The sequence below is a fragment of the Dendrobates tinctorius genome, unplaced genomic scaffold (genome assembly GCF_039654945.1).
Source record: "Dendrobates tinctorius isolate UK_male_01 unplaced genomic scaffold, ASM3965494v1 ptg000107l, whole genome shotgun sequence".
Classification (NCBI taxonomy): Eukaryota; Metazoa; Chordata; class Amphibia; order Anura; family Dendrobatidae; genus Dendrobates; species Dendrobates tinctorius.
The window spans coordinates 15,806,391-15,828,357 of NW_027361775.1; the positions used below are offsets into that span (position 1 = coordinate 15,806,391).

General features: G+C 43.7%; 1 protein-coding gene across 4 annotated transcripts in view; it reads right to left on the reverse strand.

Annotated features, from left to right (window-relative positions):
• The window catches only part of ARHGEF10 (Rho guanine nucleotide exchange factor 10), a 291,292-nt gene that overhangs the window by 63,671 nt on the left and 205,654 nt on the right, over nt 1–21,967 (reverse strand). For all 4 annotated transcript variants that reach the window (XM_073589190.1, XM_073589191.1, XM_073589188.1 and 1 more), the window contains exons 20-24: nt 18,235–18,362; nt 18,012–18,112; nt 13,828–13,949; nt 13,381–13,467; nt 1,203–1,426 (exon numbers count right to left, since the gene is read on the reverse strand). In XM_073589190.1, coding sequence (XP_073445291.1) covers nt 1,203–1,426; nt 13,381–13,467; nt 13,828–13,949; nt 18,012–18,112; nt 18,235–18,362 — 662 coding nt within the window. The remainder of the gene's footprint in view (nt 1–1,202; nt 1,427–13,380; nt 13,468–13,827; nt 13,950–18,011; nt 18,113–18,234; nt 18,363–21,967) is intronic.

Below are 21,967 nucleotides of genomic sequence, written 5' to 3' on the forward strand. Positions count from 1 at the left end.
TTTTCCGGCGCGTTTTCTGGGAACATTGGAAAAGGCTAAAAACGCTTAGCAATGTGGAAATTAATAAGCATGCTGCGTTTTTAGCCGCTAAGCGATTCCTGAGCGTTTAAAAACACATGCATTGGCACAAAAAGCCAAAAACGCATGCAATTTAAGGTGAAGCTTCTTTTAAGCGTTTCTGCAGCGTCTGAGCCGGCACAAACGCTGCGCTGCGGAAACGCTTAAAAAAATGCAACATGGGCACACAGCCTAACAGGCTGATTAAGGTCTGAAGCCTTGGTCAAAGTTATCTGAGCACACAAATCTCCAAGGGTGTTGAAACATTTCCATTGGGCCGTTTTCCTTTTATCTTGATTAACAGTTCACAATAACAGCAATTTTAACCAGGGGTGCACAAACTTTTACAAACACCTGTATATCTGTGCTTGCATATGTGTGTGTATGTATGTATATATATATATATATATATATATATAGTGAGTGCACGTCATATATATTTACATACACAGTACAGTGCACACGTTTTAGGCAGATATTGAAAAATGCTGCACAGTAAGAATATTTTCAAAAATAGAAGTGTTAACAGTTTATGTTTATTAACTACCAAAATGAAATGTGGATGACGAAAAGATAACTCAATCAAAATAATATTTGGTGTGACCACCCTTTGCTTTAAAACAGCATCAATTCTTCTAGGTACTTGCACAGTTTTTGAATGAATTTGGCATGGATCTTCCATGGATGTAGGTTTGCATTTTGATAATTGACACAAACTATTAACACTGCTATTTTTCAAAGCATTTTTATTTTGCAGCACTTACCTACTGATGTACATAGAAATACACACGTCAATTAAATGTTATCACTCATATACAAGCTTATAAATTTTGCAAGTGGAAATGTTCTGCTCTTGAAAAGATCCGTAGGTACTAATAATACTACAGTGTTAGGATTTAGGACATCTGGTCTAGGAATATTAATATGTATATCGATGTTATAAATAGTAGTAGCTAGGCAACCAGAAAAGTTGAAAGCCCTTCACTTCAATTAGCCTAAATTCTGTATCATGCAAATTTACTTCAAGATGTTGTTACTTTTCGAGGGAAGATATATAAAACTGTACGATCACTGATCAGATTAGCATACGACCCATAAACTAATATCTGACATTCCCCAGACACATCCCAATGTTTGACATCTACCTTCCCTCTTCCATGCCCAGGCAAATTGTGGGCACATCTGGTGCTCGTATAGTATTACACTCGGTATCTGGGACATCGCCTAATAGTTTGTGCTTTTCTTCCTCAGGGACATAGACCATGCAGAGTATTCGTGACTCTACGTTGAAACATTCGATCACCTTCGGGCTACGGTTGTGAAGTGAAACAACAGCGACCTGACCCATCTGATTAGTGCAGCTGCCAATCTAAACAAAACAGGAAACAAAACAAAAGCCAGAGCATGATTTCAGCAGCGTGACACGGTGAGAACTCATTCATTATTTATTCAGACATTTAGTTTCTGTGTTTTAGACCTCCCAGAAGGAGTTTACACCAGGTCTACACTTGTACCTGAAAGGCTGGAGTCATAACTCCTATTTCATCTACATTTAGGGTCTGTGCACATGTTCCGTTTTTATAGCATTAATTTTGCTTTTTTTTGTACAGATTTGTTACAAAACTTGAAGGGTTTCCTGATGCCAACAGTAAATGAGATTCCCAAAGTCTTATGCGCATGTTGCTTATTTTTCTACTTGCAGATTTTCAACAGATTGAAATCTACCGCATGTTCCTCAGTTTTTTTCTGCAGATTTCACCAATAATGACTGGGGGAAAATCTGCATCAAAACCGTATCAAAAACATGCATAAATGCACCTATTTTACGCAATGTTTTTCCTGCCAAGAGATGCAGAAATTTCTGCTGCAATAAATACTTCAAGTGTGCACATACACCCTTAGGCCATGTTCGTACGCTGCAGTTTTTTTTCAGCAGACAAAAATCTGCTTTTGGCAGTAAAGAAGCTGCTCACAAAGCAGGTTTGGGCTCATTTTTGCTGCGTTTCTGGTGCAGATTTCATCAGATATTTATCTACTGTACATGTTTAATAAGGTTCGTTTTCTTAAGCAAAAACGCATGGTTGCGTTTTTTTTTGAAGGTTCTCATTACTTTCTATGGTGAGAAAAAGCTGCAAAGACGGTGAAAGAATAGACATCCTGCAGATACAAAAATAAAAAAGTAATTTTTCAGCTCAGTGAGGAAAAAAAAAAAGTAAATGTGTGCATGAGATTTCTGAAATCTCATGCCTGTTGCTGGTACTGTAAAAAACAGCTTTAAATGTTCATTAAAAAAACACAGCAAAAAAGAAAAAAACAAGCTACAAAAACGCAATATGTGAACATCGCCTTATAGTGTATGCCAGAAACGCTCCCGAAATACACGCTAGACCAGAAGTCCATAAACTTCTGTTACCAGACGAAGGCCAAAAAAGTGTCCTCCTGGCCCATTCTCGATGATGTACATCAGTATCCTGCAGGAAAAAAGGGATTTCAATAGTGTAGTAGACAATGCTATTTTAAACTTAAAAGAGAAACTGTTGATTGCAAGTGTGAAGATGAGAAACTTTGCTATATATCCCACTAAAGAAAAATGTTTATTTCTCCACTTTCTAGAGTCCTCTTCTCTGAATTCACTGCTGAAATCGGTCTTTGGTAAAGACAGGTTTTTAGATCACTGAGAGATCAGATTACAGCTGAAGTTCTAAAAGTCTATGGAGAGACAGAGTAAGGAGAAGGAAGAAAAAGAAAGAGCAACACATGCTAAAAAGATGCAGGATACAAATCAGAAGTTGTGTTATTTCTCACACATACATACATGAATCCTCACGCTCAAATGTCAGCTAAAAGTTAATTATACCTTAAAGCTGCACTGCCAAGAAACTTTTGTGACTTTCCCTGTTCTAATTTTACATGCAGTTTTATCATGCAGACACTGCACTGATCCAAATGTTCAAAAACCTCAATATGTACTGTATATCGTCTAAGGGCTTACCATCTTAGAGTTTTATGTGCGTATTTGTAGAAATTGACTTATATTTGTTGGCTTGGAGCCACACAAGGTCTCTATGACAATAATGAATCTGACAGATCAAAACAGAAAAAAAAACTCTGCAGAAGGACTTAGTAGTACATGCCAACGTAATATGCGATCACTTTAAAAGATTGACAACTACAATAAATAGGAGAGAATTCTGATTTCGGAAGCAGCAGGTATTTGAAGCTCGGATTTCAGTGTCTGTGTCAGGGAGCTGTGGGAAGTGCGATCTGCAACCGATATTTGGAAGAACACAGCCTTTTATTCCTATTTCTTTGTATATCCAAACAAAAATCATCATGAGATATATCACGAAGATTGAAGAAGTGAAAATAGAAGTTATAAAAAAGTTCAAATTTTATTGATACACAATTTTAAAATAGTAAAGAATTACATAAAGAAGACATAAAAAAGGAGATTTTTGTGTACTCACCGTAAAATCTCTCTCTCTTAGCCTCTAATTGGGGGACACAGAACCATGGGTGTTATGCTGCTGTCCACTAGGAGGCGACACTATGCATAATCTGAAAAAGATTAACTTTGGCTCCTCCTCTGCAGTATACACCCCTGGACGGCGTCAGCCTTCTCCAAGTTTTGTGCAAAAGCATTAGGAGGAACATAACCAAATAACATAACCATGCCTGTAAGAAGGCTACTATGTACGAGCTCAAAGAACAATATGAGAACTCAACCGTAAACAACGGCCCATAAGGGCAACAGGGTGGGAGCTGTGTCCCCCAATTAGAGGCTAAGAGAAATAGATTTTACGGTGAGTACACAAAAATCTCCTTTACTCTGTCGCCTCATTGGGGGACACAGAACCATGGGACGTCCCAAAGCAGTCCCTGGGTGGGAAGCAATGGACGAATAATGTGCTAGCAGGTCCCTAAATTTGGGGCAGTGCCGCCTGCAGAACCAGTCTACCCAGGCTCGCATCCGCTGAGGACTGGGTATGAACCCTGTAGTGTTTCGTAAACGTGTGTAGGCTAGTCCAAGTGGCCGCCTTACACACTTGTTGTGCCGAAGCCTGATGCCGAATGGCCCAGGAGGCCCCTACTGCCCGTGTAGAGTGTGCCGTGATACCGGCCGGAAGAGGGGAACTGTTAAGTCGGTAGGCCTCATGTATGGTGGACTTGATCCACCTGGCAAGGGTAGCCTTGGAAGCCGTCAGTCCCTTGCGACTACCTTCTGGAAGAATGAAGAGGGAATCAGACTTCCGGAAAGGTGCAGTCCTGGACACGTAAATCCGCAATGCTCTGACGAGGTCAAGCGTATGCAGAGCCTTCTCCACTCTATGAACCGGAACCAGGCAAAGGGATGGCAGTGAAATCTCCTCATTGAGGTGAAAGTTGGACACAACCTTCGGAAGGAAGGATGGTACCGTGCGGAGAACCACCTTGTCCTGGTGAAAGGCTAGGAAAGGCCGTCTGTAGGACAGTGCTGACAATTCCGACACTCTGCGTAACGAGGTGATCGCCACTAGAAAAACCACTTTCTGAGACAGAATGGAAAGTGGAACTCCTCTAAGAGGTTCGAAGGGTGGAGCTTGCAATGCTGTCAGGACCAGATTGAGGTCCCACGTATCCAGCGGACGTTTGTAGGGAGGAACCAATCGGGAAACTCCCTGGATGAAAGTCCTTACTTGCGGTTTAATAGCAATGCGCTTTTGAAAAAGGACTGACAGCGCCGACACCTGACTCTTAAGCGAGCCTAAGGATAGCTTTGCGTCTAGGCCCGATTGAAGAAAACCTAGTACCTTCGGGAGGGAATAAAGGAGTGGGACTTGTCCATGAGATTCGCACCAAGAAAAGGAAACTCTCCAGGTACGATAATAGATCTTGGCGGAGGCAGGCTTCCTTGCCCTGATCATAGTTGCAACGACTGCCGGTGAAAAACCTGCCTGGGTTAGAATCCAGGTTTCAAGGGCCATGCCGTCAAATTGAGAGCCCCTGAATTCTGATGGAAGAACGGACCTTGAGACAGAAGGTCGTGACGGTCGGGTAGACGCCAGGGGACGTCTGCTGTAAGTTGAACGATGTCGGCGTACCATGTACGTCTGGGCCAGTCTGGCGCGATGAGGATGGTTGGAACTCCCTCTTGCTTGATCTTCCTCACGACCCTGGAAATTAGGGGGAGGGGTGGAAAAATGTACAGGAGTCGGAACTGGGACCAGTCCTGGACCAGGGCATCCGCTCCGAGCGACCGCGGGTCGTGTGTCCTGGCCATGAAATTGGGGACCTTGGTATTGAGATGGGATGCCATTAGGTCCACCTCCGGGGTTCCCCAGCGTTGACAGATCTGGTAAAAAATCTCGGGATGGAGAGACCACTCCCCCGAGTCCATTCCTTGCCTGCTGAGGAAGTCGGCTTCCCAGTTTTCTACACCCGGAATGTGGACCGTAGAAAGTACCGACCTCGTGTCTTCCGCCCAGCGGAGGATATGCGCCACTTCTCTCATCGCCTGGGCGCTGCGGGTCCCGCCTTGGTGGTTCACGTATGCCACAGCCGTGGCATTGTCCGACTGTATCCGTATGTGCGAGGCTGCAAGCAAGTGATGAAAGGCTCTCAGTGCCAAGAGGATGGCCCTGATTTCCAGAATATTGATGGGCAATGTCACTTCCCTCGGTGACCACTTGCCTTGTGCCCTGTGATGTAGGTGCACCGCCCCCCAGCCTGTCAGGCTTGCATCGGTAGTCAGGATCTTCCATTGTCCTGAGAGAAAGGGCTTCCCTCGTGTAAGCGAGGTTGGTTTGAGCCACCAATGTAGGGACCTCCTGGTTGACGACGTCAACCTGAACTCCCTGTCGAGGGAGAAGGGATTCCTGTCCCAAGATCAGAGTATGGCTAGTTGAAGGACCCTGAGGTGAAACTGGGCAAATGGCACTGCCTCTATTGCTGCTGCCATCCGGCCGAGGACTCTCATGGCAAACCGGAGAGATCGAGGAGGACTGCGAAGGAGTGTACGAAATCCCAAACGGATGGCCAGTGTCTTGTCCTTGGGAAGGAGCACCAGGCCCCTGGAGGTGTCGAATAACATTCCCAGGAATGTTAGAGTCTGACTTGGGATAGTCGACGATTTCTGTAGGTTGACTAGCCATCCCAGGCGACTCAGTGTGTCTATTGTGATTGAGACACTGACCTCGCAGTCTTTAAAAGAGGGAGACTTGATGAGGAGGTCGTCCAGGTACGGGATGACTAGAATGCCTCTTGAGTGCAGGACGTCCATGGTGGCCGCCATGACTTTGGTGAACGTTCTTGGAGCCGTGGCGAGTCCGAACGGAAGGGCGACAAACTGGTAGTGGTTTTGGTTGACCGCGAACCTGAGAAACCTTTGGTGGGCGGGAGCAATTGGTATGTGCAGATATGCATCCTGTATGTCTATAGAGGCAAGGTATTCTCCCTGCTACATGGATGCAATGATGGACCGGAGGGACTCCATGCGGAAATCACGGACCCGTACGTAATTGTTGAGCTGTTTTAGATCCAGTATGGGTCGGACGCTGCCTCCTTTCTTGGGGACTACGAACAGATTTGAGTAGAACCCTCGGAATCTCTCGTTCGCGGGAACCGGCACCACAACTCCTGCTTGAAGGAGAGAGACCACCGCTTGGTGGAAAGCACGAGCCTTGTCTGGTGGTGTTGGAGGAATAGAAAGGAAGAACCGGTTCGGTGGAGCGGAAGTGAACTCCATCTTGTATCCGGAAGACACTATTTCCCTGACCCACCTGTCTTCTGTAATAGGCAGCCAGACTTGCTGGAAGAGTAAAAGTCGTCCGCCTACTGGTGGGGTGTCTTCCGGAGTTCGCGAGTCATGATGAAGCGAAGTTCTGAGGTTTTCCTCCCTTGGGTTTCGCTTGGCCTGCTTTCGACTGCCAAGACCTGTCCGGTCGCTGCTGCGTCCATGGGTTGTCCCTGCGTGGAGAGCGGTTACGGTTTTGCACTGGGCGCGAGACGGACCAGCCCGAGGAATTCCGAAAGGATCGGAATCGCGTCTGGTTTCTTCGTTTAAACATGCGTTTCGGTTTTAGTTGAGGGAGAGAGGTACTCTTACCCCCAGTGGAATTGGCTATCATTGTGTCCAACTTTTCGCCGAAAAGTCTTCCAGTAAGATACGGAAGTCGCGTGAGGGACTTCTTTGAGGCCGCATCCGCTTTCCATTCTCGCAGCCAGAGGATGCGTCGGATCGTGATGGCGTTTGATGCTATTCCCGCTACACCTCTTGCGGAATTCCAGGGCTGCATGAAGCATGTAGTCTGCTACCACTGCTATCTGGACCGCTTGGTCCGAGAGCTCGGGATTTGAAGCTTGAAGACCCTCTTGTAGTTTTTTGGCCCAAGCCAGGATGGCCTTGGCCGCCCAAACTGAAGCAAACGCAGGGCCCAGAGAGGCGCCTGCCGCTTCGAAAATAGAACGAGCCATGCGTTCTACTTGCCGGTCTGCTGCGTCCCTGAGGGTTGAGCTATCTGGCAGAGAGAGTAAGGTCTGCGCTGCTAGCCTAGAAACCGGGGGGTCCACTTCAGGTGGATCTGTCCATTGTTTGGTGTCTGTCTGTGGGAAGGGGTACTTCGCTTCCAAATATTTGCGATTAGCAAATTTTTTCTCAGGCTGCGCAAACTGTTTGGTAAGTATTTTCTCAAACTCATGGTGATTAGGGAAGACCTTAGGTGGTTTCTGAACACTTTCGAAGCAAATCCTATGTTCTGGGACTTCCGGGGACGACTCTGGAATTTTTAGCACACGATGAATGGCAGAGATTATGTCCTCAACTAGCAATGTATTGCTAGGGGGAGAAGGTACCACAGACCCAGGGCTGTGGAGTCGGAGTTAGTTTTGGTTGGAGTCGGAGTCGGTAGAAATGTACCGACTCCAGCTTTAAAAAAAAATGTATTAATATTTCATAATTGAACTTTCATATGAATTTTATAAATGTTACTCAAATATATATGTTCTATCAAACTATGAACAACAGTGATAAGCAGTTCTGCTGGAGATAGAGACATTTCTTACTTCTTGTGTGTCACTGTTCTCCACTGCCCTTATCTAATCTTATACTTGGTTAACCTCATGCTGCCCCAACCCCCCTACTTACAATGTATGAAACTGAAAGTGAAAATGTGTTGCAAATTCTTAGTAGTAAAGCTCCTCCTCTAGACTAGATCATACTAGGTGTGCGTCTTCCAAGCATCTCACAGCTGCCTGCTACTCAGAAGAGGAAGACTGTAAGAAGTATTACCCTTTCAACAAACTTTGCATCAGTTAACTGGGAGTACATGAGGAATAATAACAGTATTACTGACCACTATATCAGTTGTACGACCTGGCAATAATTTTGTACAATTGTTTTTAGGAAAAACAATTGTCATTTGGATTGTGAATGCAGAATTAAAAACCTGAGAATGTCAAAGAAGCATCACATTAAATCAGCTGTATTTGAACATTTCACCATCACTCAAGATAGAAAACATTATGTCTGTCAGTGTATGACAAATGATCCAGACGAAAACAAATGCTGTGAAGCCAAGATGAGTGCATATTCAGGCAAAGATAAAAATGCTCCTACCAGAGCTTCTAATCTAAAGAGACATTTACAGCGCTTTCATCCAGAAGTACTGAAAGCAGTGGATGAGAAAGACTGCATTCAAACCAATGAACCAGTGCCCAGCTCTTCCAGCCAAACAAAGGAGCAGAGTTGCAGCCATCAGTTGCAAGATATTTTGTCAGTGACAAAGTTACTGTGACAATGACAGTAGATACATTTAAAAAACAGATCATAGAGCTTGTTGTAAAGGATAGTGTGCCTATTTCATTATTTTCACGACCAGCTTTTATGTGTCTGAATGGGGAAATGGCCCGCAAGCTTGGTCTTTCTCTGGAGAGAGAGAGTATTAGAAAATTAGTAATCGAAGAAGCTTTTAAACAAAAGGAAGAACTTAAAAAAACTCTCAAGGGACGCTTTCTGTTTCTTAAAATGGATGCCTGCACACGTCACAGAGTGAACTATTTTGCCATCAATGTCCGATTTGTTTGTGACAAAAATTAAATAGTTACCAAGACATTGGCAGTAAAAGACACCAAAGCTCATCACACCAGTGAGTTTCTCCAGGTCTTGGTGGAAAAGGTTCTGCAAGACTATGAACTTAAAAAAGAGCAAGTTCTTTCTGTCGTAACTGACAATGCTTCAAATATGATAAGTACTATTAAGCTAATGAATGAGAGTAATGATGGTGACCAGCAGCTAGAAGAACATTCTGGGTCCACAGACACAGAAATGTTTGAAATAGAGGAACACAGTATTGTAACTGAGGAGCAAACTGAAGTTGCTTCAGATGAACAGCAACATGATAGTTTAGATGATCTTGTTGAAACTGTGTCAATATGTTCTTTCATTCATCACATGCGCTGTGTTGTGCATACGCTACAGCTGGCTATAAGAGACAGTCTGCAAGAAGGACATGCTGCTGCACTGATTGGCAAGGTGAGAAAATTGGCTACCGTTGCCAGAACCCCTAAAGTTGACTCAATTTTGAAGAGACGTGCTGGAAAAGGGGCAATTATTGATCAAGCCACACGATGGGGCAGTACTTACTTAATGATTCAGCGCTTGGTTGAACTGAAAACCTTTCTTGTAGACATGGCTAACCCTCAACTGACGCTAAATGAAAGTCAGTGGAATCAGGTGACTGAGCTGGAAAAATTGCTAGAGCAACCATTTACAGTGACTAAAAAATTACAAGCAGAGGACTTAACTCCAGGTATTTTCTTAAAGGAGTGGAAGAACCTGATGTTTCGCCTGTCCCAAAGAGGAGGGTTAATTGCAAGTGGCATTGCTACATCAATGAAACGGAGAGAGGAGCTACTATTACAAAATAACATTCTTTTGGCAGCTGTTTATGTAGACCCAATGCATCGGATTCTTCTAGATGATCAACAGCTAAGTAAAGGAAAAGAAGCTCTGTTTGAAATAGCAGTAAGGATGAAAGGGTTGCAGAACAGTCAGGAGGAACAAGAAGAATTTGGTCGTCCTGCCACATCTTCACCCTCATCATCAACTGATGAAGAATTTAATTTCGAAAAATATTTGGATCACAAGGACCGTGCAAAGCGTTCCCGCATAGAAGAGTCATCCCCATCAAGGAACACAGCCAGTACATTTCAGCAGAATTTTTCATGTGCACTAAAAGAAATTGAGAAATTTGACCGTTCATCAAAAATAACAGTGCAACAAGCGATTCCTCTGTATCCTGACATTGTCAGAGATGTTGCCCGAGTGGTTACTGCTTTGCCACCAACACAAGTTAGTGTAGAGAGGTTGTTCTCTGCTCTCAAAATAATTAGATCAGATTTGAGGGCATCCATGAAGGAGGATCTGACAGAGGCAATACTTTTTCTGAGGACAAATTTATAGATTTCTTCTTATTAACTGCATAAAAGTGTTTATTGCATATTTACTTACAGTTTAGAAAAGTTTATAAAAGTTATTTGCTATATTCTAATTGTATTCTAATAAATGTAGTTTTTGCTCTATGTGGTCTGATTACTTATATGATGGTGAGAAACTGAATAAGCACGATGTTTAATATTTTACAACAGTAAATTTGTTGTTATGAATTGGCCATTTATGAAGGAGTCGGAGTCGGAGCCTGATAAAATCCAGGAGTCGGAGTCGCAACTGTGGCTTACCGACTCCACAGCCCTGCACAGACCTCTCCGTTTCGTTATCTGAGTCGGAGTCACAGATGCCCTCCGAATCCTGTGCCTCACTAAGGTGATCCCTGGAGGGCGACCTGGGGCGGGGGTCTTCTGTGGTGGGGGATCTCTGTGGTAAATTGCACTGTCTGTCTGTGACAGGGGACTGCCTAGGAGACCTGGAATGACGCTGTCTCTCCCTGGGGGGGACGACCTTGTGCTATAGGACGACTCAGGTGATCGAGACCTGTGGGTCCGCTTACGTCTGTGAGAGTCGGAAGCAGCATGTTCCTGAGACAAGCTGTCCGTTTGCTGTGTAACGTCCATAGCCGGGGCCCGACTCTGCAGAGCTTGCAGCAATGTGGCAGTTAGGTTGTCTATGGACTGTGTCATAGACTGTGACATCTGAGTTGCCCATTCCGGCGTGGCCTCTGACACTGAAGCGTCAGTAGGGACTCCCTGGGGTTCTGACCCAGAGTTCTGGATGCAGTCCCGGCAGTGCGGATACATGCTGCCACTAGGGAGCGTGGCTTTGCAGGCTGTGCAGAATGCATAGAAACATTCCTGCCTAGTTCTCTTCCTTGAGCCCGGCATAGTGCACAGAGGCTGGCTATCAGGGATCGTACAGGGGTGGCTACGCAGAGGCAACCCACAGAGAGCCTTCTAGGAAGTATGGATTCACAGCTGAGTAATGAGAACCCAGCTGTGAGCTTACCCCACCGGTGTGCCCCTAGGTCCAGCGCCGACAGATCCCAGTTCTGTGCCCCCCGGAGACCGCTGTGATGCTCCTCTCCTGGATCTCATCCAAAAAAAAAAATGGCCACCGGGACTCTGAGGAGAGGGAGGAGGGGGCGGAGAGCTGAAAAGGGCGCGCTGGGCTGTGTAAAAACGCGCCCTTTCTGCCTCAATCCGCCCCTTCTATGACACTCCAGCGTGTCATTTTAGTCATCCGGGGGGCGGGCCGGGGGGCTGGGAAAAGGCAGCAGCTTCGGCTAGGCCGAAGCCGCGGTCTAAATTAGAGGCCTGATGCCCAGGAGGGCTCCAGAGCGGCGCGGTAGTCCGGGGGGGGGGGGGGCTGATTTGTACCAAACCCCCCCAGAATGGTCGACTAGATAGCGGTGGGGGTAGCAGGGGCAGCAGTTCTTGTATGGGGGGCCCCTGGAGCGCTATGGAGCCGCTGCTGCTGCAGAGACAGAGACGCAGAAAAGCCCCGTCTCTGCTGTGCCATGCCAGTCCGCACCCTCCCCCGGCCCCAACAGGATCCCTCAGCTGGTCTGGGGTCCCTGGAAGCTGCGGAATGATGCCTATTCTCTGACCCTACCTGAGGCGTCTCAACCTAATGATTAGGGAGGGTGCGTCTGTCACCGTCAGGGGGTCTTCATCCTCGCCTCAACCCAGACCCCAAAGGGGTTGGGGAAGGAGGGGGGGACTCAACTTCGGACCAGTACCCGCAGGACTGGGGAAGGAGCGACATGAGGAATAGCCATCTCAACTTCAACCGGGCACCCCTAAAAAGGGGGCCAAGGAAGGAGCCATGTCGGGAGTCTCGCTGGAGACCCACTTTTCTTCATCTGTTCCTGACGAAAAAAAAAAAAAAAAAAAAGAGAACGGAAAAAAAGGTGTGCCTCCTTGCGACACTAAGCAAAAACTGGAGAAGGCTGATGCCGTCCAGGGGTGTATACTGCAGAGGAGGAGCCAAAGTTAATCTTTTTCAGATTATGCATAGTGTCGCCTCCTAGTGGACAGCAGCATAACACCCATGGTTCTGTGTCCCCCAATGAGGAGACAGAGTAAAGGGGTCTCCAACATAAAGGGGATAAGAATAACCAGCAAAAATGGAAATGTTTCAATTCCCCATATGGTGCAAAATACATATATTCAGAAACAGGGTGGTCACACCCTTATATGCACAGAATGCACATTGAACTGAATACAATCACAACTGCTCACATCTTTATATAAAACTGATAAACACAAAATACAATTTACTGTAAGCAATGTCACTAAAAAGTCCCAGTGGCCAGTGTGAGAATTGCAAGATTTTCATTTTCATTCTTAATACAAATTGTGATATGGAAGAATAAACCATTGAGCAAAAAAAAACATAGCACAAAAACCAATAGGTTATTTTCTGACAACAGCTTTTTTTAAGATATTAAACTGATTTGACAGGCGTTAGCTGGCTCCAATCCCATCAGTTGCTGCTGAGTGCCGACTATTTAAAACAGATAGGATCCGCGCTGCCCAGAGCAGACTCAGCTCTCTATATAGTGATAGTGTATGGCCAGTACATTAATTTTTGTATGCATTATTTATGCATACTTGCTTGAAGGCTCCATTATTTTAGGTGCTTCCTTAAAAAATACATCGATACAGAAGGATATTATTATGTTTTCTGTTTTATAAAACTGGGAAATAGTGAAGTCACTGACTGACAAATTTTGGTTTGGCTAATTAAACACTGTTCTTTCATTACATTTTATTTTCTAACATTTCAAAACAGAAAACAGCAAAGTAATTTAGTCAGATACAATATTGAAGACAAAGGATACATTTCATTTCAGCACTGGCTGTAAATCAGAACATGGAAGAGGTGTCACTTACCCACAGAAATCCATGATGCATTGAAAGAGTATCAGGATCATTTTCACTACTGAGATATGGTTCGGGATTATAGATGGCACATTCAATCTGAAAATAAATCAGGGAAATGCTAATTGGGTCAGAGAACATTACGTCCATACCTGGCTCTATAAATACACTTACATCATGTACAGTAGGTATCGCTGACTTGAAGAGGCATTAATCATGTGGAAGGTAAGACAGTGCTATTAATAAGGTCATCCTGGTGTTAAAAATATGTGCACGACCTCTGAAACGCAGATCTGACTGAGTGTATGTAACATATTTGCTGACCAGACCAGATGGGCCTCCATTCTATGTTCTCTGAATGCCAAGTCAAGATGGAGTTATTGCATTTTAAAGTATGATATGAAAAAAAGATCTTTGTTGCTCAAGAACCGCTTCTAATGGCTGCAGTCTAAAACTCACCTTGAATTCCTGTTGCTTAGACATGATAACTGGAAGGTGCTCAACCAGTAAGGGGTGCTTCTCCTTTTTGATCTGGTTTCCCTCATCTTCCAGACAGAACCAACCCAGCTGGTTCTCCTCTCCTGGTGTAGAAGAAACGCAACAAAGACAATTATTCACCGATTCCCTCGGTATTAGGTCACTACCACACAGGTACGGACTGGGACTGAAATTCAGCCCTGGCATTTGAAATCACACAGGCCCATGCTGTCACTCTCCCCAAGCACCAGATAGGACGTATTACTAATATTACCATAGATGGAGGAAAGCAAGATTTACAACAAGACCGATATTTCTAATGATACCCGTGGCCCGCTGGAGTGATGGGAGTCAGCGACTTTGTGCTTCATCACATCTCTTAACAGTATGGATGCCTTGAGAACACCGATTCTGTTAACATAGCAGACAAGGCAGCCCATGACCAGACAAGCCCTTCTGGCATTAGTCAGAATTGCCAGATGGCCAGTCCGTCCCTGCGTACTACATGTAAACATCCAGTTTACAGCTACAGACTTCTAATCTTGCTACCAATTTCTAGGGACACCATATATTTTAAAATAAACCTTTTGATCTTGGGCACCAGGTCCTTGAACTTATATGAATTAAGGAACAATGACCTTTTACTCAGCTTATGTAAAACTAACTAAGGATTCACCCTACAATCTACGCATGTATAACATTGTATTTCTTCAGCTATTTTGCTATACCATGCTGGAATAAGAGGCTTACGTTATCTCAAAAGTTTACTTTGTAACATCATTTTATTTTACCTAGCCATGGGCAATTTGGTTTTTCACGCTTTCATTTTTCTTCCATTCTATCAGGATATTAGAGCTTTTTCTTGCAGGACAAGTTGTAGTTTTGAAAGACATCATATATTTAACTATAGAATGTACTGGAAAAAAAAATTCCACTTGCAATGAAATGGTGAAATAAAACTGCAAATTCCATTTTTTTTTCCCGCTTTTGGCTGTATTTTGATCAGTTTGTAGTAAAAATAGCCTGGTAACATGATTTTCCAGGTCAGGAAGATTACGTCAATATCAAACTTGTACACTTTTTTTTTTTTTAATTTGGAAATTTGAAAATATAAATAATATTTTTCACTAGCCATTTTCAAAGATCCATAATGTTTTTATTTTTCTGTCAATGGAGCTGTTTGAAGGCTTGTTGTGCACGGACATTTTTAAGATACTGTTATCATAGCTTTTTATTGCATTTCTTTTATTTTTTTATAGTGGTCTGGTAACAGATAAAAACACAATTATATATACACTCACTGGCCACTTTATTAGGTACACCTGTCCAACTGTGTGTTAAGACTTAATTTCTAATCAGCCAATCACATGGCGGCAACTCAGTGCATTTAGGCATGTAGACATGGTCAAGACAATCTCCTGCAGTTCAAACCGAGCATCAGTATGGGGAAGAAAGGTGATTTGAGTGCCTTTGAACGTGGCATGATTGTTGGTGCCAGAAGGGCTGGTCTGAGTATTTCAGAAACTGCTGATCTACTGGGATTTTCACGCACAACCATCTCTAGGGTTTACAGAGAATGGTCCGAAAAAGAAAAAAAATCCAGTGAGCGGCAGTTCTGTGGCCAGAAATGCCTTGTTGATGCCAGAGGTCAGAGGAGAATGGGCAGACTGGTTCGAGCTGATAGAAAGGCAACAGTGACTCAAATTGCCACCCGTTACAACCAAGGTAGGCAGAAGAGCATCTCTGAACGCACAGTGCGTCGAACTTTGAGGCAGATGGGCTACAGCAGCAGAAGACCACACTGGGTACCACTCCTCTCAGCTAAGAACAGGAAACTGAGGCTACAATTTGCACAAGCTCATCGAAATTGGACAGTAGAAGATTGGAAAAACGTTGCCTGGTCTGATGAGTCTCGATTTCTGCTGCGACATTCGGATGGTAGGGTCAGAATTTGGCGTAAACAACATGAAAGCATGGATCCATCCTGCCTTGTATCAACGGTTCAGGTTGGTGGTGGTGGTGTCATGGTGAGGGGAATTTTTTCTTGGCACTCTTTGGGCCCCTTGGTACCAATTGAGCATCGTTGCAACGCCACAGCCTACCTGAGTATTGTTGCTGACCATGTCCATCCCTTTATGACCACAATGTGCCCAACATCTGATGGCTACTTTCAGCAGGATAATGCGCCATGTCATAAAGCTCGAATCATCTCAGATTGGTTTCTTGAACATGACAATGAGTTCACTGTACTCAAATGGCCTCCTCAGTCACCAGATCTCAATCCAATAGAGCATCTTTGGGATGTGGTGGAACGGGAGATTCGCATCAGGGATGTGCAGCCGACAAATCTGCGCCAACTGTGTGATGCCATCATGTCAATATGGTCCAAAATCTCTGAGGAATGCTTCCAGCACCTTGTTGAATCTCTGCCACGAAGAATTGAGGCAGTTCTGAAGGCAAAAGGGGGTCCAACCCCTTACTAGCATGGTGTACCTAATAAAGTGGCCAGTGAGTGTACATCAGGCTTATGGATGGGGAGATACATTAAATATATTTATTTTTTATTTATAAACTGGGATAAAGTGGTCGATTTGAAATGTTATACATTTTTGTATACAAATACTTTCTTTAAAACTTTTTTTACTCATTTATTTTGTTCATTAATACAGCACTATTAATTCTACAATTCTGTACAGACATCACCACTGTCCCCAATCTAAATTCCCTACCAGTATGTCTTTGGGAGGAAACCGGAACACTTGCAGGAAACTCATGCAAATACAGGGAGAGCATAAACTCCGTGCAGATGTTGTCCTTGGTGGGATTTGAAACCAGGACCCCAGCTTTGCAAATTTACAGTGCTAAACACTGAACCGCACTCAATTTGTAGTCCTCTTTGGGGACTTTAACCTAAAATTGTTTGATCACTATGTTCTATATACTGCAAACCTGCTGTGCTGTAGTATATAGTCAAAATGAGGTTCATCTATTTAGACGAGCCACAGGCTGCGCTTCACAGGAGAAGAGATGGCAGTCATGGAGCCTTCAACAGGTCCCAGGTTGCCATGAAAACCCCTCATTAACCTGCAATCAGATTACAGAGGAAGCTGATGGGAGCTAGTGCATGCACGCAATGGAAGTACAGCTATTTAAATGTCACTGTAAGAAACTGAAAGCATCAATTAACTGATTAAACGTCAGTGATCGGAACTTGCTCCAGTTGTAGCTATTACAGGCAGATGCTGGCTGTCTGACACAGCTGGCATCTGCCGGGTATGGTGCGAGTTCAGCTTTTGAGTTCGCTCCATACATGCAGACCCGAGGTAGGGCATACTGTTACATACTACATCAGAAAGGAATTAAAGGGTATCACACCTACAATAGCTAGCAATAAAAAAGGGCAATATCAGATTGCCTTTACGCTTTTTTTTAATCAAAACAGTGTTAACTTGTACTATTACTAATTATTTGTTTACTTACTACAGGGTATTTGCTCACTTTGTTTTTTCTGCTAAATGGACGCAGTGTGAATATGCCCCTACATATTGCCCTTATACCAACATATATTCCGGCTTATTTCTTTGGGATTGCTTTAATTTGTTGCTCTTTGTACAAAATTGGGGCATCGCTCCCCCTTTTTGAGCTGATCATTCATTCTGTCTATTTAGCTTTCCACAGGGAGGTGCTGAACATTTGGGACTGGGTACTGCTGTGACCCCATCTATTTTGAGATCTGCTCAAAACAAAGAGAGGTTTAATACTAGAGATAGGAGTTTCCTGATTGGGTACACCTTGTCGCGGTGGGATAGTTTTGATCAAAATAGTGTTAACTGAGTACCCTATGTTATTTATTAGGACTATTTTTTCATTTACTTACTACAGGGTATTTTCTTACTGTTTTTATCTTAGGTTTTGTATGATACAACCTATAATGTAAGAGTTTATCAATGAAGGCATTCTTTGCTCTGAATCATGAATATAACAGGGACTACATCTATAATACAATAATAAACGTTAATAATAAACTGACAGGTGCGACCAATACAATCCAGAGTTGCTAACCTTTCAAATTAGAAACTGCCTGCTGCTAAAGTACCTGTGGAGTAATGCCGAATTATTCTTTTATGTACATGAAAGGGATATTTTACATCACAACCCGCACTTACCAAGAGCAAGCTTTGCCATCTGTAAATTATTGATCCATGACTGTTTTGCAGCAGGAGTAAATGTATTGAAGACTGCAGTAAAGAAAGTGGCCCGTCCTGATCTGTAACACATTTAGAAAAGAAGATGAAAAGAATATGCGTGGTGGAAATATTTGGTGTCTCTAAAAACACGCAGAATATGAACACCATGGCCAGAAAATTATCAAAAACAAATACCACTGACTTGTCATGCTTGCCAGGAAGCTGGAGCTGAATTCTGCAGCGGTCTGCAGCTCGAATTTCATTCTCTTTCTTCAAGATCAGTCTTTGTAATCCTGAAGACCAGTCCTGAGCAATTGTGGGATTCAAATTCTAAAATAGAGGATTAATCAGATCACAAAATGGATATACAATTGTGAAAGTCTCCAGTACCCATTACATGTATCATCAGGCAGTAAGCACAGCGCTGAGTTATATCTACCTGGAGAAGACATGATCTACCTTGCTTACAGCTAATCACTAAAACAAATGGGGCACATGTACATCCAATTAGCATAACATGTTCAAATTTAAAATTACTTTTTTTTTCGTTGTGTAAAGTGTTTTCTAACTAGAAATCCAGATAACTAACCAATGATAATGGGCTTGTTCCCACCCCTGTCTAATATGAAATGTATAAGTTGTAGAGGGGGTCTCCATTAGCGAAGGGTTGGAAAGAAAAAAGGGTAATGGTGCTTTGGGAGACTTGGCTGGGTCATTTGTGATCCCTTTTCTCATCTGTTTGCTTTGGCAGCTCATTGACTTGTAGAAGTCAATGGGGCTGTTAACACTTTTTTCACAAACCTACTGACCCGATCTGAGAAAAACTCACTCACTCAATTTATGCCCAATTCTGGTCAATTTTTATATATCAGTCTGGACCATTCAAATCTATCTTAGTGAGATACCAAAGAATACACACTGAAGACACCTTATCAGTTATTGTTTTTCTCTCAAGGAAAATCCGATATGGTCAAGTGAATTTAGCCTAAAAGGCTTTTCCCATATTATACAGCAATGCCACTAATTTAGAAAATGGGAATACACACTGAAAACATTATGGAGGTCAACAAGTCTAATAATATCTTTACTTGTCTACAGAATGTGGCATTTCTTAAAAGGACCCCGTCACATCTACAGAAAGTTGTGGGAAGCAGGGTGTGTTGCAGTCCGCGCTGCCGAGATTCACAAATCACCTGGGATACAAGATGTTGTAGCAGTAAACTCCTTTATTTCCTCCTACGCGTTTCGGCGCCCTTCCTGGCACCTTCCTCAGGGATATCCCTGAGGAAGGTGCCAGGAAGGGCGCCGAAACGCGTAGGAGGAAATAAAGGAGTATACTGCTACAACATCTTGTATCCCAGGTGATTTGTGAATCTCGGCAGCGCGGACTGCAACACACCCTGCTTCCCACAACTTTCTGAAGGTTTTTCCACGTGTGAGTGGTTGGTGGAGGTCCTGCAGCAGCTGATTCTGTGATATGCTCTCAAGCCAGTTGTGGGTTACACAACTGGAATAGGTGAGTGGAACTGCATTATACCGCTCATACTTCAAGTGTCACTAGTGATAGGGCACTATTGCGCCTCTTGTTCCCCCCACCATTTTTTGTATTGATCCCGTCAGATCTAGGCATCCTGTTCACCTACAGATATATAGTGTTACAACCATATCTGCCTGCCTTACTGGAACAGCAACTACAGTGGGAAAAGTAACTTCTGTCCTCCCTGTAATCGCCTGCTTATAGTCATTGGGGTGGTTTAGGGAGTGGTTACAGTTACCATTTGCTATATGGTGTGTGCGCTAAAATCACTCCCTGCCATTGACAGCCCACTCTGCACACAAATTCTGCAGAGCAGCCTGTCAATCAATATGCCGGGGCGTGATTACAGTGTACTTACTATATAGTGAAGGGTGACTAATCAGTCCTTGCACCACCCTGAAGACTGGAAGCGAACAGTTACATGGCGATGTAAATTTTATTCCTGTAGCCGATGCTCCAGTACGGCTGAGCTATCTTTCCCAACTTCTCCATACACAGGAACGCTAGGCTCGGCCACCTGTATCCTAAGAGAGCGGCTGCCAGTATTCTCTGGGAATGGCTTATCTCAAATGAGAACAAAAGGATCAGCTACTGAAATTCAGCAGACCGGATCCTTAACTCCCCCAAAACTCATCTGCCGGGAGAGGATCGGGGGCCCCTATACATACAAAAGACTGTCGGCCAATCCCCGATATCAGTGGGATTGAAGCACTTTAGTCTAGGAGACTAAGTGAACAGAGTGCACAGCTTAAAGGAAGCCATATGAATCGGGAATAGGTGTCAAACAGTTGCTCTGCAGCACATTTTGCTAGCGAACATGCATGGCTACGCTGGGTGAAATGTACATGAACCACACGATTACTATTAATTAGCATTGATTAAGAAACTTGCAGAAGGTCTTCCTGACATAGGCATGTTTTTGTTCTCGTTTATTTCTAGGTTTGGTATTCCTCTAACCTTTTAAAGGGGAGAAGTGACGCTCAGTCTCAGAAGAAATGTTAATTTTATGAAAAGGAGAAGTTGTAAGATGATAGGAGACCGGGCTCAGATGTTACATGACATTTATACTGTTACACAGTGTGCCTCCTCAGATATCGTCAGAGCGTCTGGTAACTAAGACACACACTTTCCATAGGAATCTCTGAGAAGGGCCTGTTGATAAACCGCATTCTTGGTTAGTCAATCTCTGTGCAGAACGCTTCCATGAGATGGTAACTATCATATACAATCTCCAAACATTTTTGTTTGTTAGCTATGGCCATTTTATGCTATTGATGAGCTATTTAAACACCAGTGGTTGCGCTAAGTTGCTGCCTCCTGATTTCACTCATTTTAACAATACTTTTTTTTCTACTTAATCAGAAAAGAAAATCCCTATTGTCCAGAACTTGTGAAATCAGACTAAGGGCTTATTCAGACGTACCTTTTTTGGCAAGAACGATATCAGTGTTTTTCACAGACAACACTAGTAGCTATGAGTGACAAGGGTCGTACACACGTCCGAACGGTTCGCAGAATATAGAGGAGGCATGACTAATATTGATCAGAATGTTGGATCAAAATTAGCAGTGTTGAAGGGTCCATGAAAAAAAAAATTGGACAGCACTGGATGCCAAAAAAGAGAAATGTATGTATTTATTAATTTTCATTTCTCAACCAAAAAACTGAGGAAATTCCGACCAAACTGTCATGGCTAGGAACTGACACTAACCAAACCTTGATAAAAAAATTTGAATGAATATGAGAAAATCACTGACAGCTGAAAGAGTGTCACACTTCAGCCAGAAGCAAGATGGGCACATCCTGAGACTGAAGAGCTCTAACACAAGGGAAAGATTAAAAGGGGAGCACCCCTGACACTTGCCCTGCACAACTCCAAGCTCTCTAGCGTCCCTAGACGGGTTCTTTCACCCTGGTGGGCAATCACGCTCCTATCCCTGTCTTACACCGAGAACAACCCTAACTAGTGCCTAGGGCAGCAGAAAGGCTAGTCCAGCTCTAACATAAAGATACAAAGTTAAACAGACAAGGATAAAAGAAACCGCAATCACTCAACCAGCTCCCAGGCTACAGAAAGGGGAAGGAAAATGTGAGGCAAACCAAATTGGAGATAAGGTAAAGGAAGACACTCAAAAACTTCCAAACTTATCTCCAAAGGAGTCGACCCTTTTTCACACAGCTCACACCTCTCCAGCTCAAAACCTGGTTATAGCAAGTTATCACTGATAACTACTCAAGGTAAGAGGTGAGCATTTATACCTGAGGGGAGTGGAGAAACCAGAACAGCTGAGATAACTCAGGACAGAGCTCTAAGAGACAAACAGAACTGTTCAACCCTTGCAACAGAGCAAGGGAAATATGCACAGCTAAGTGGGAGGCAAAGCAAATCCAACTAATG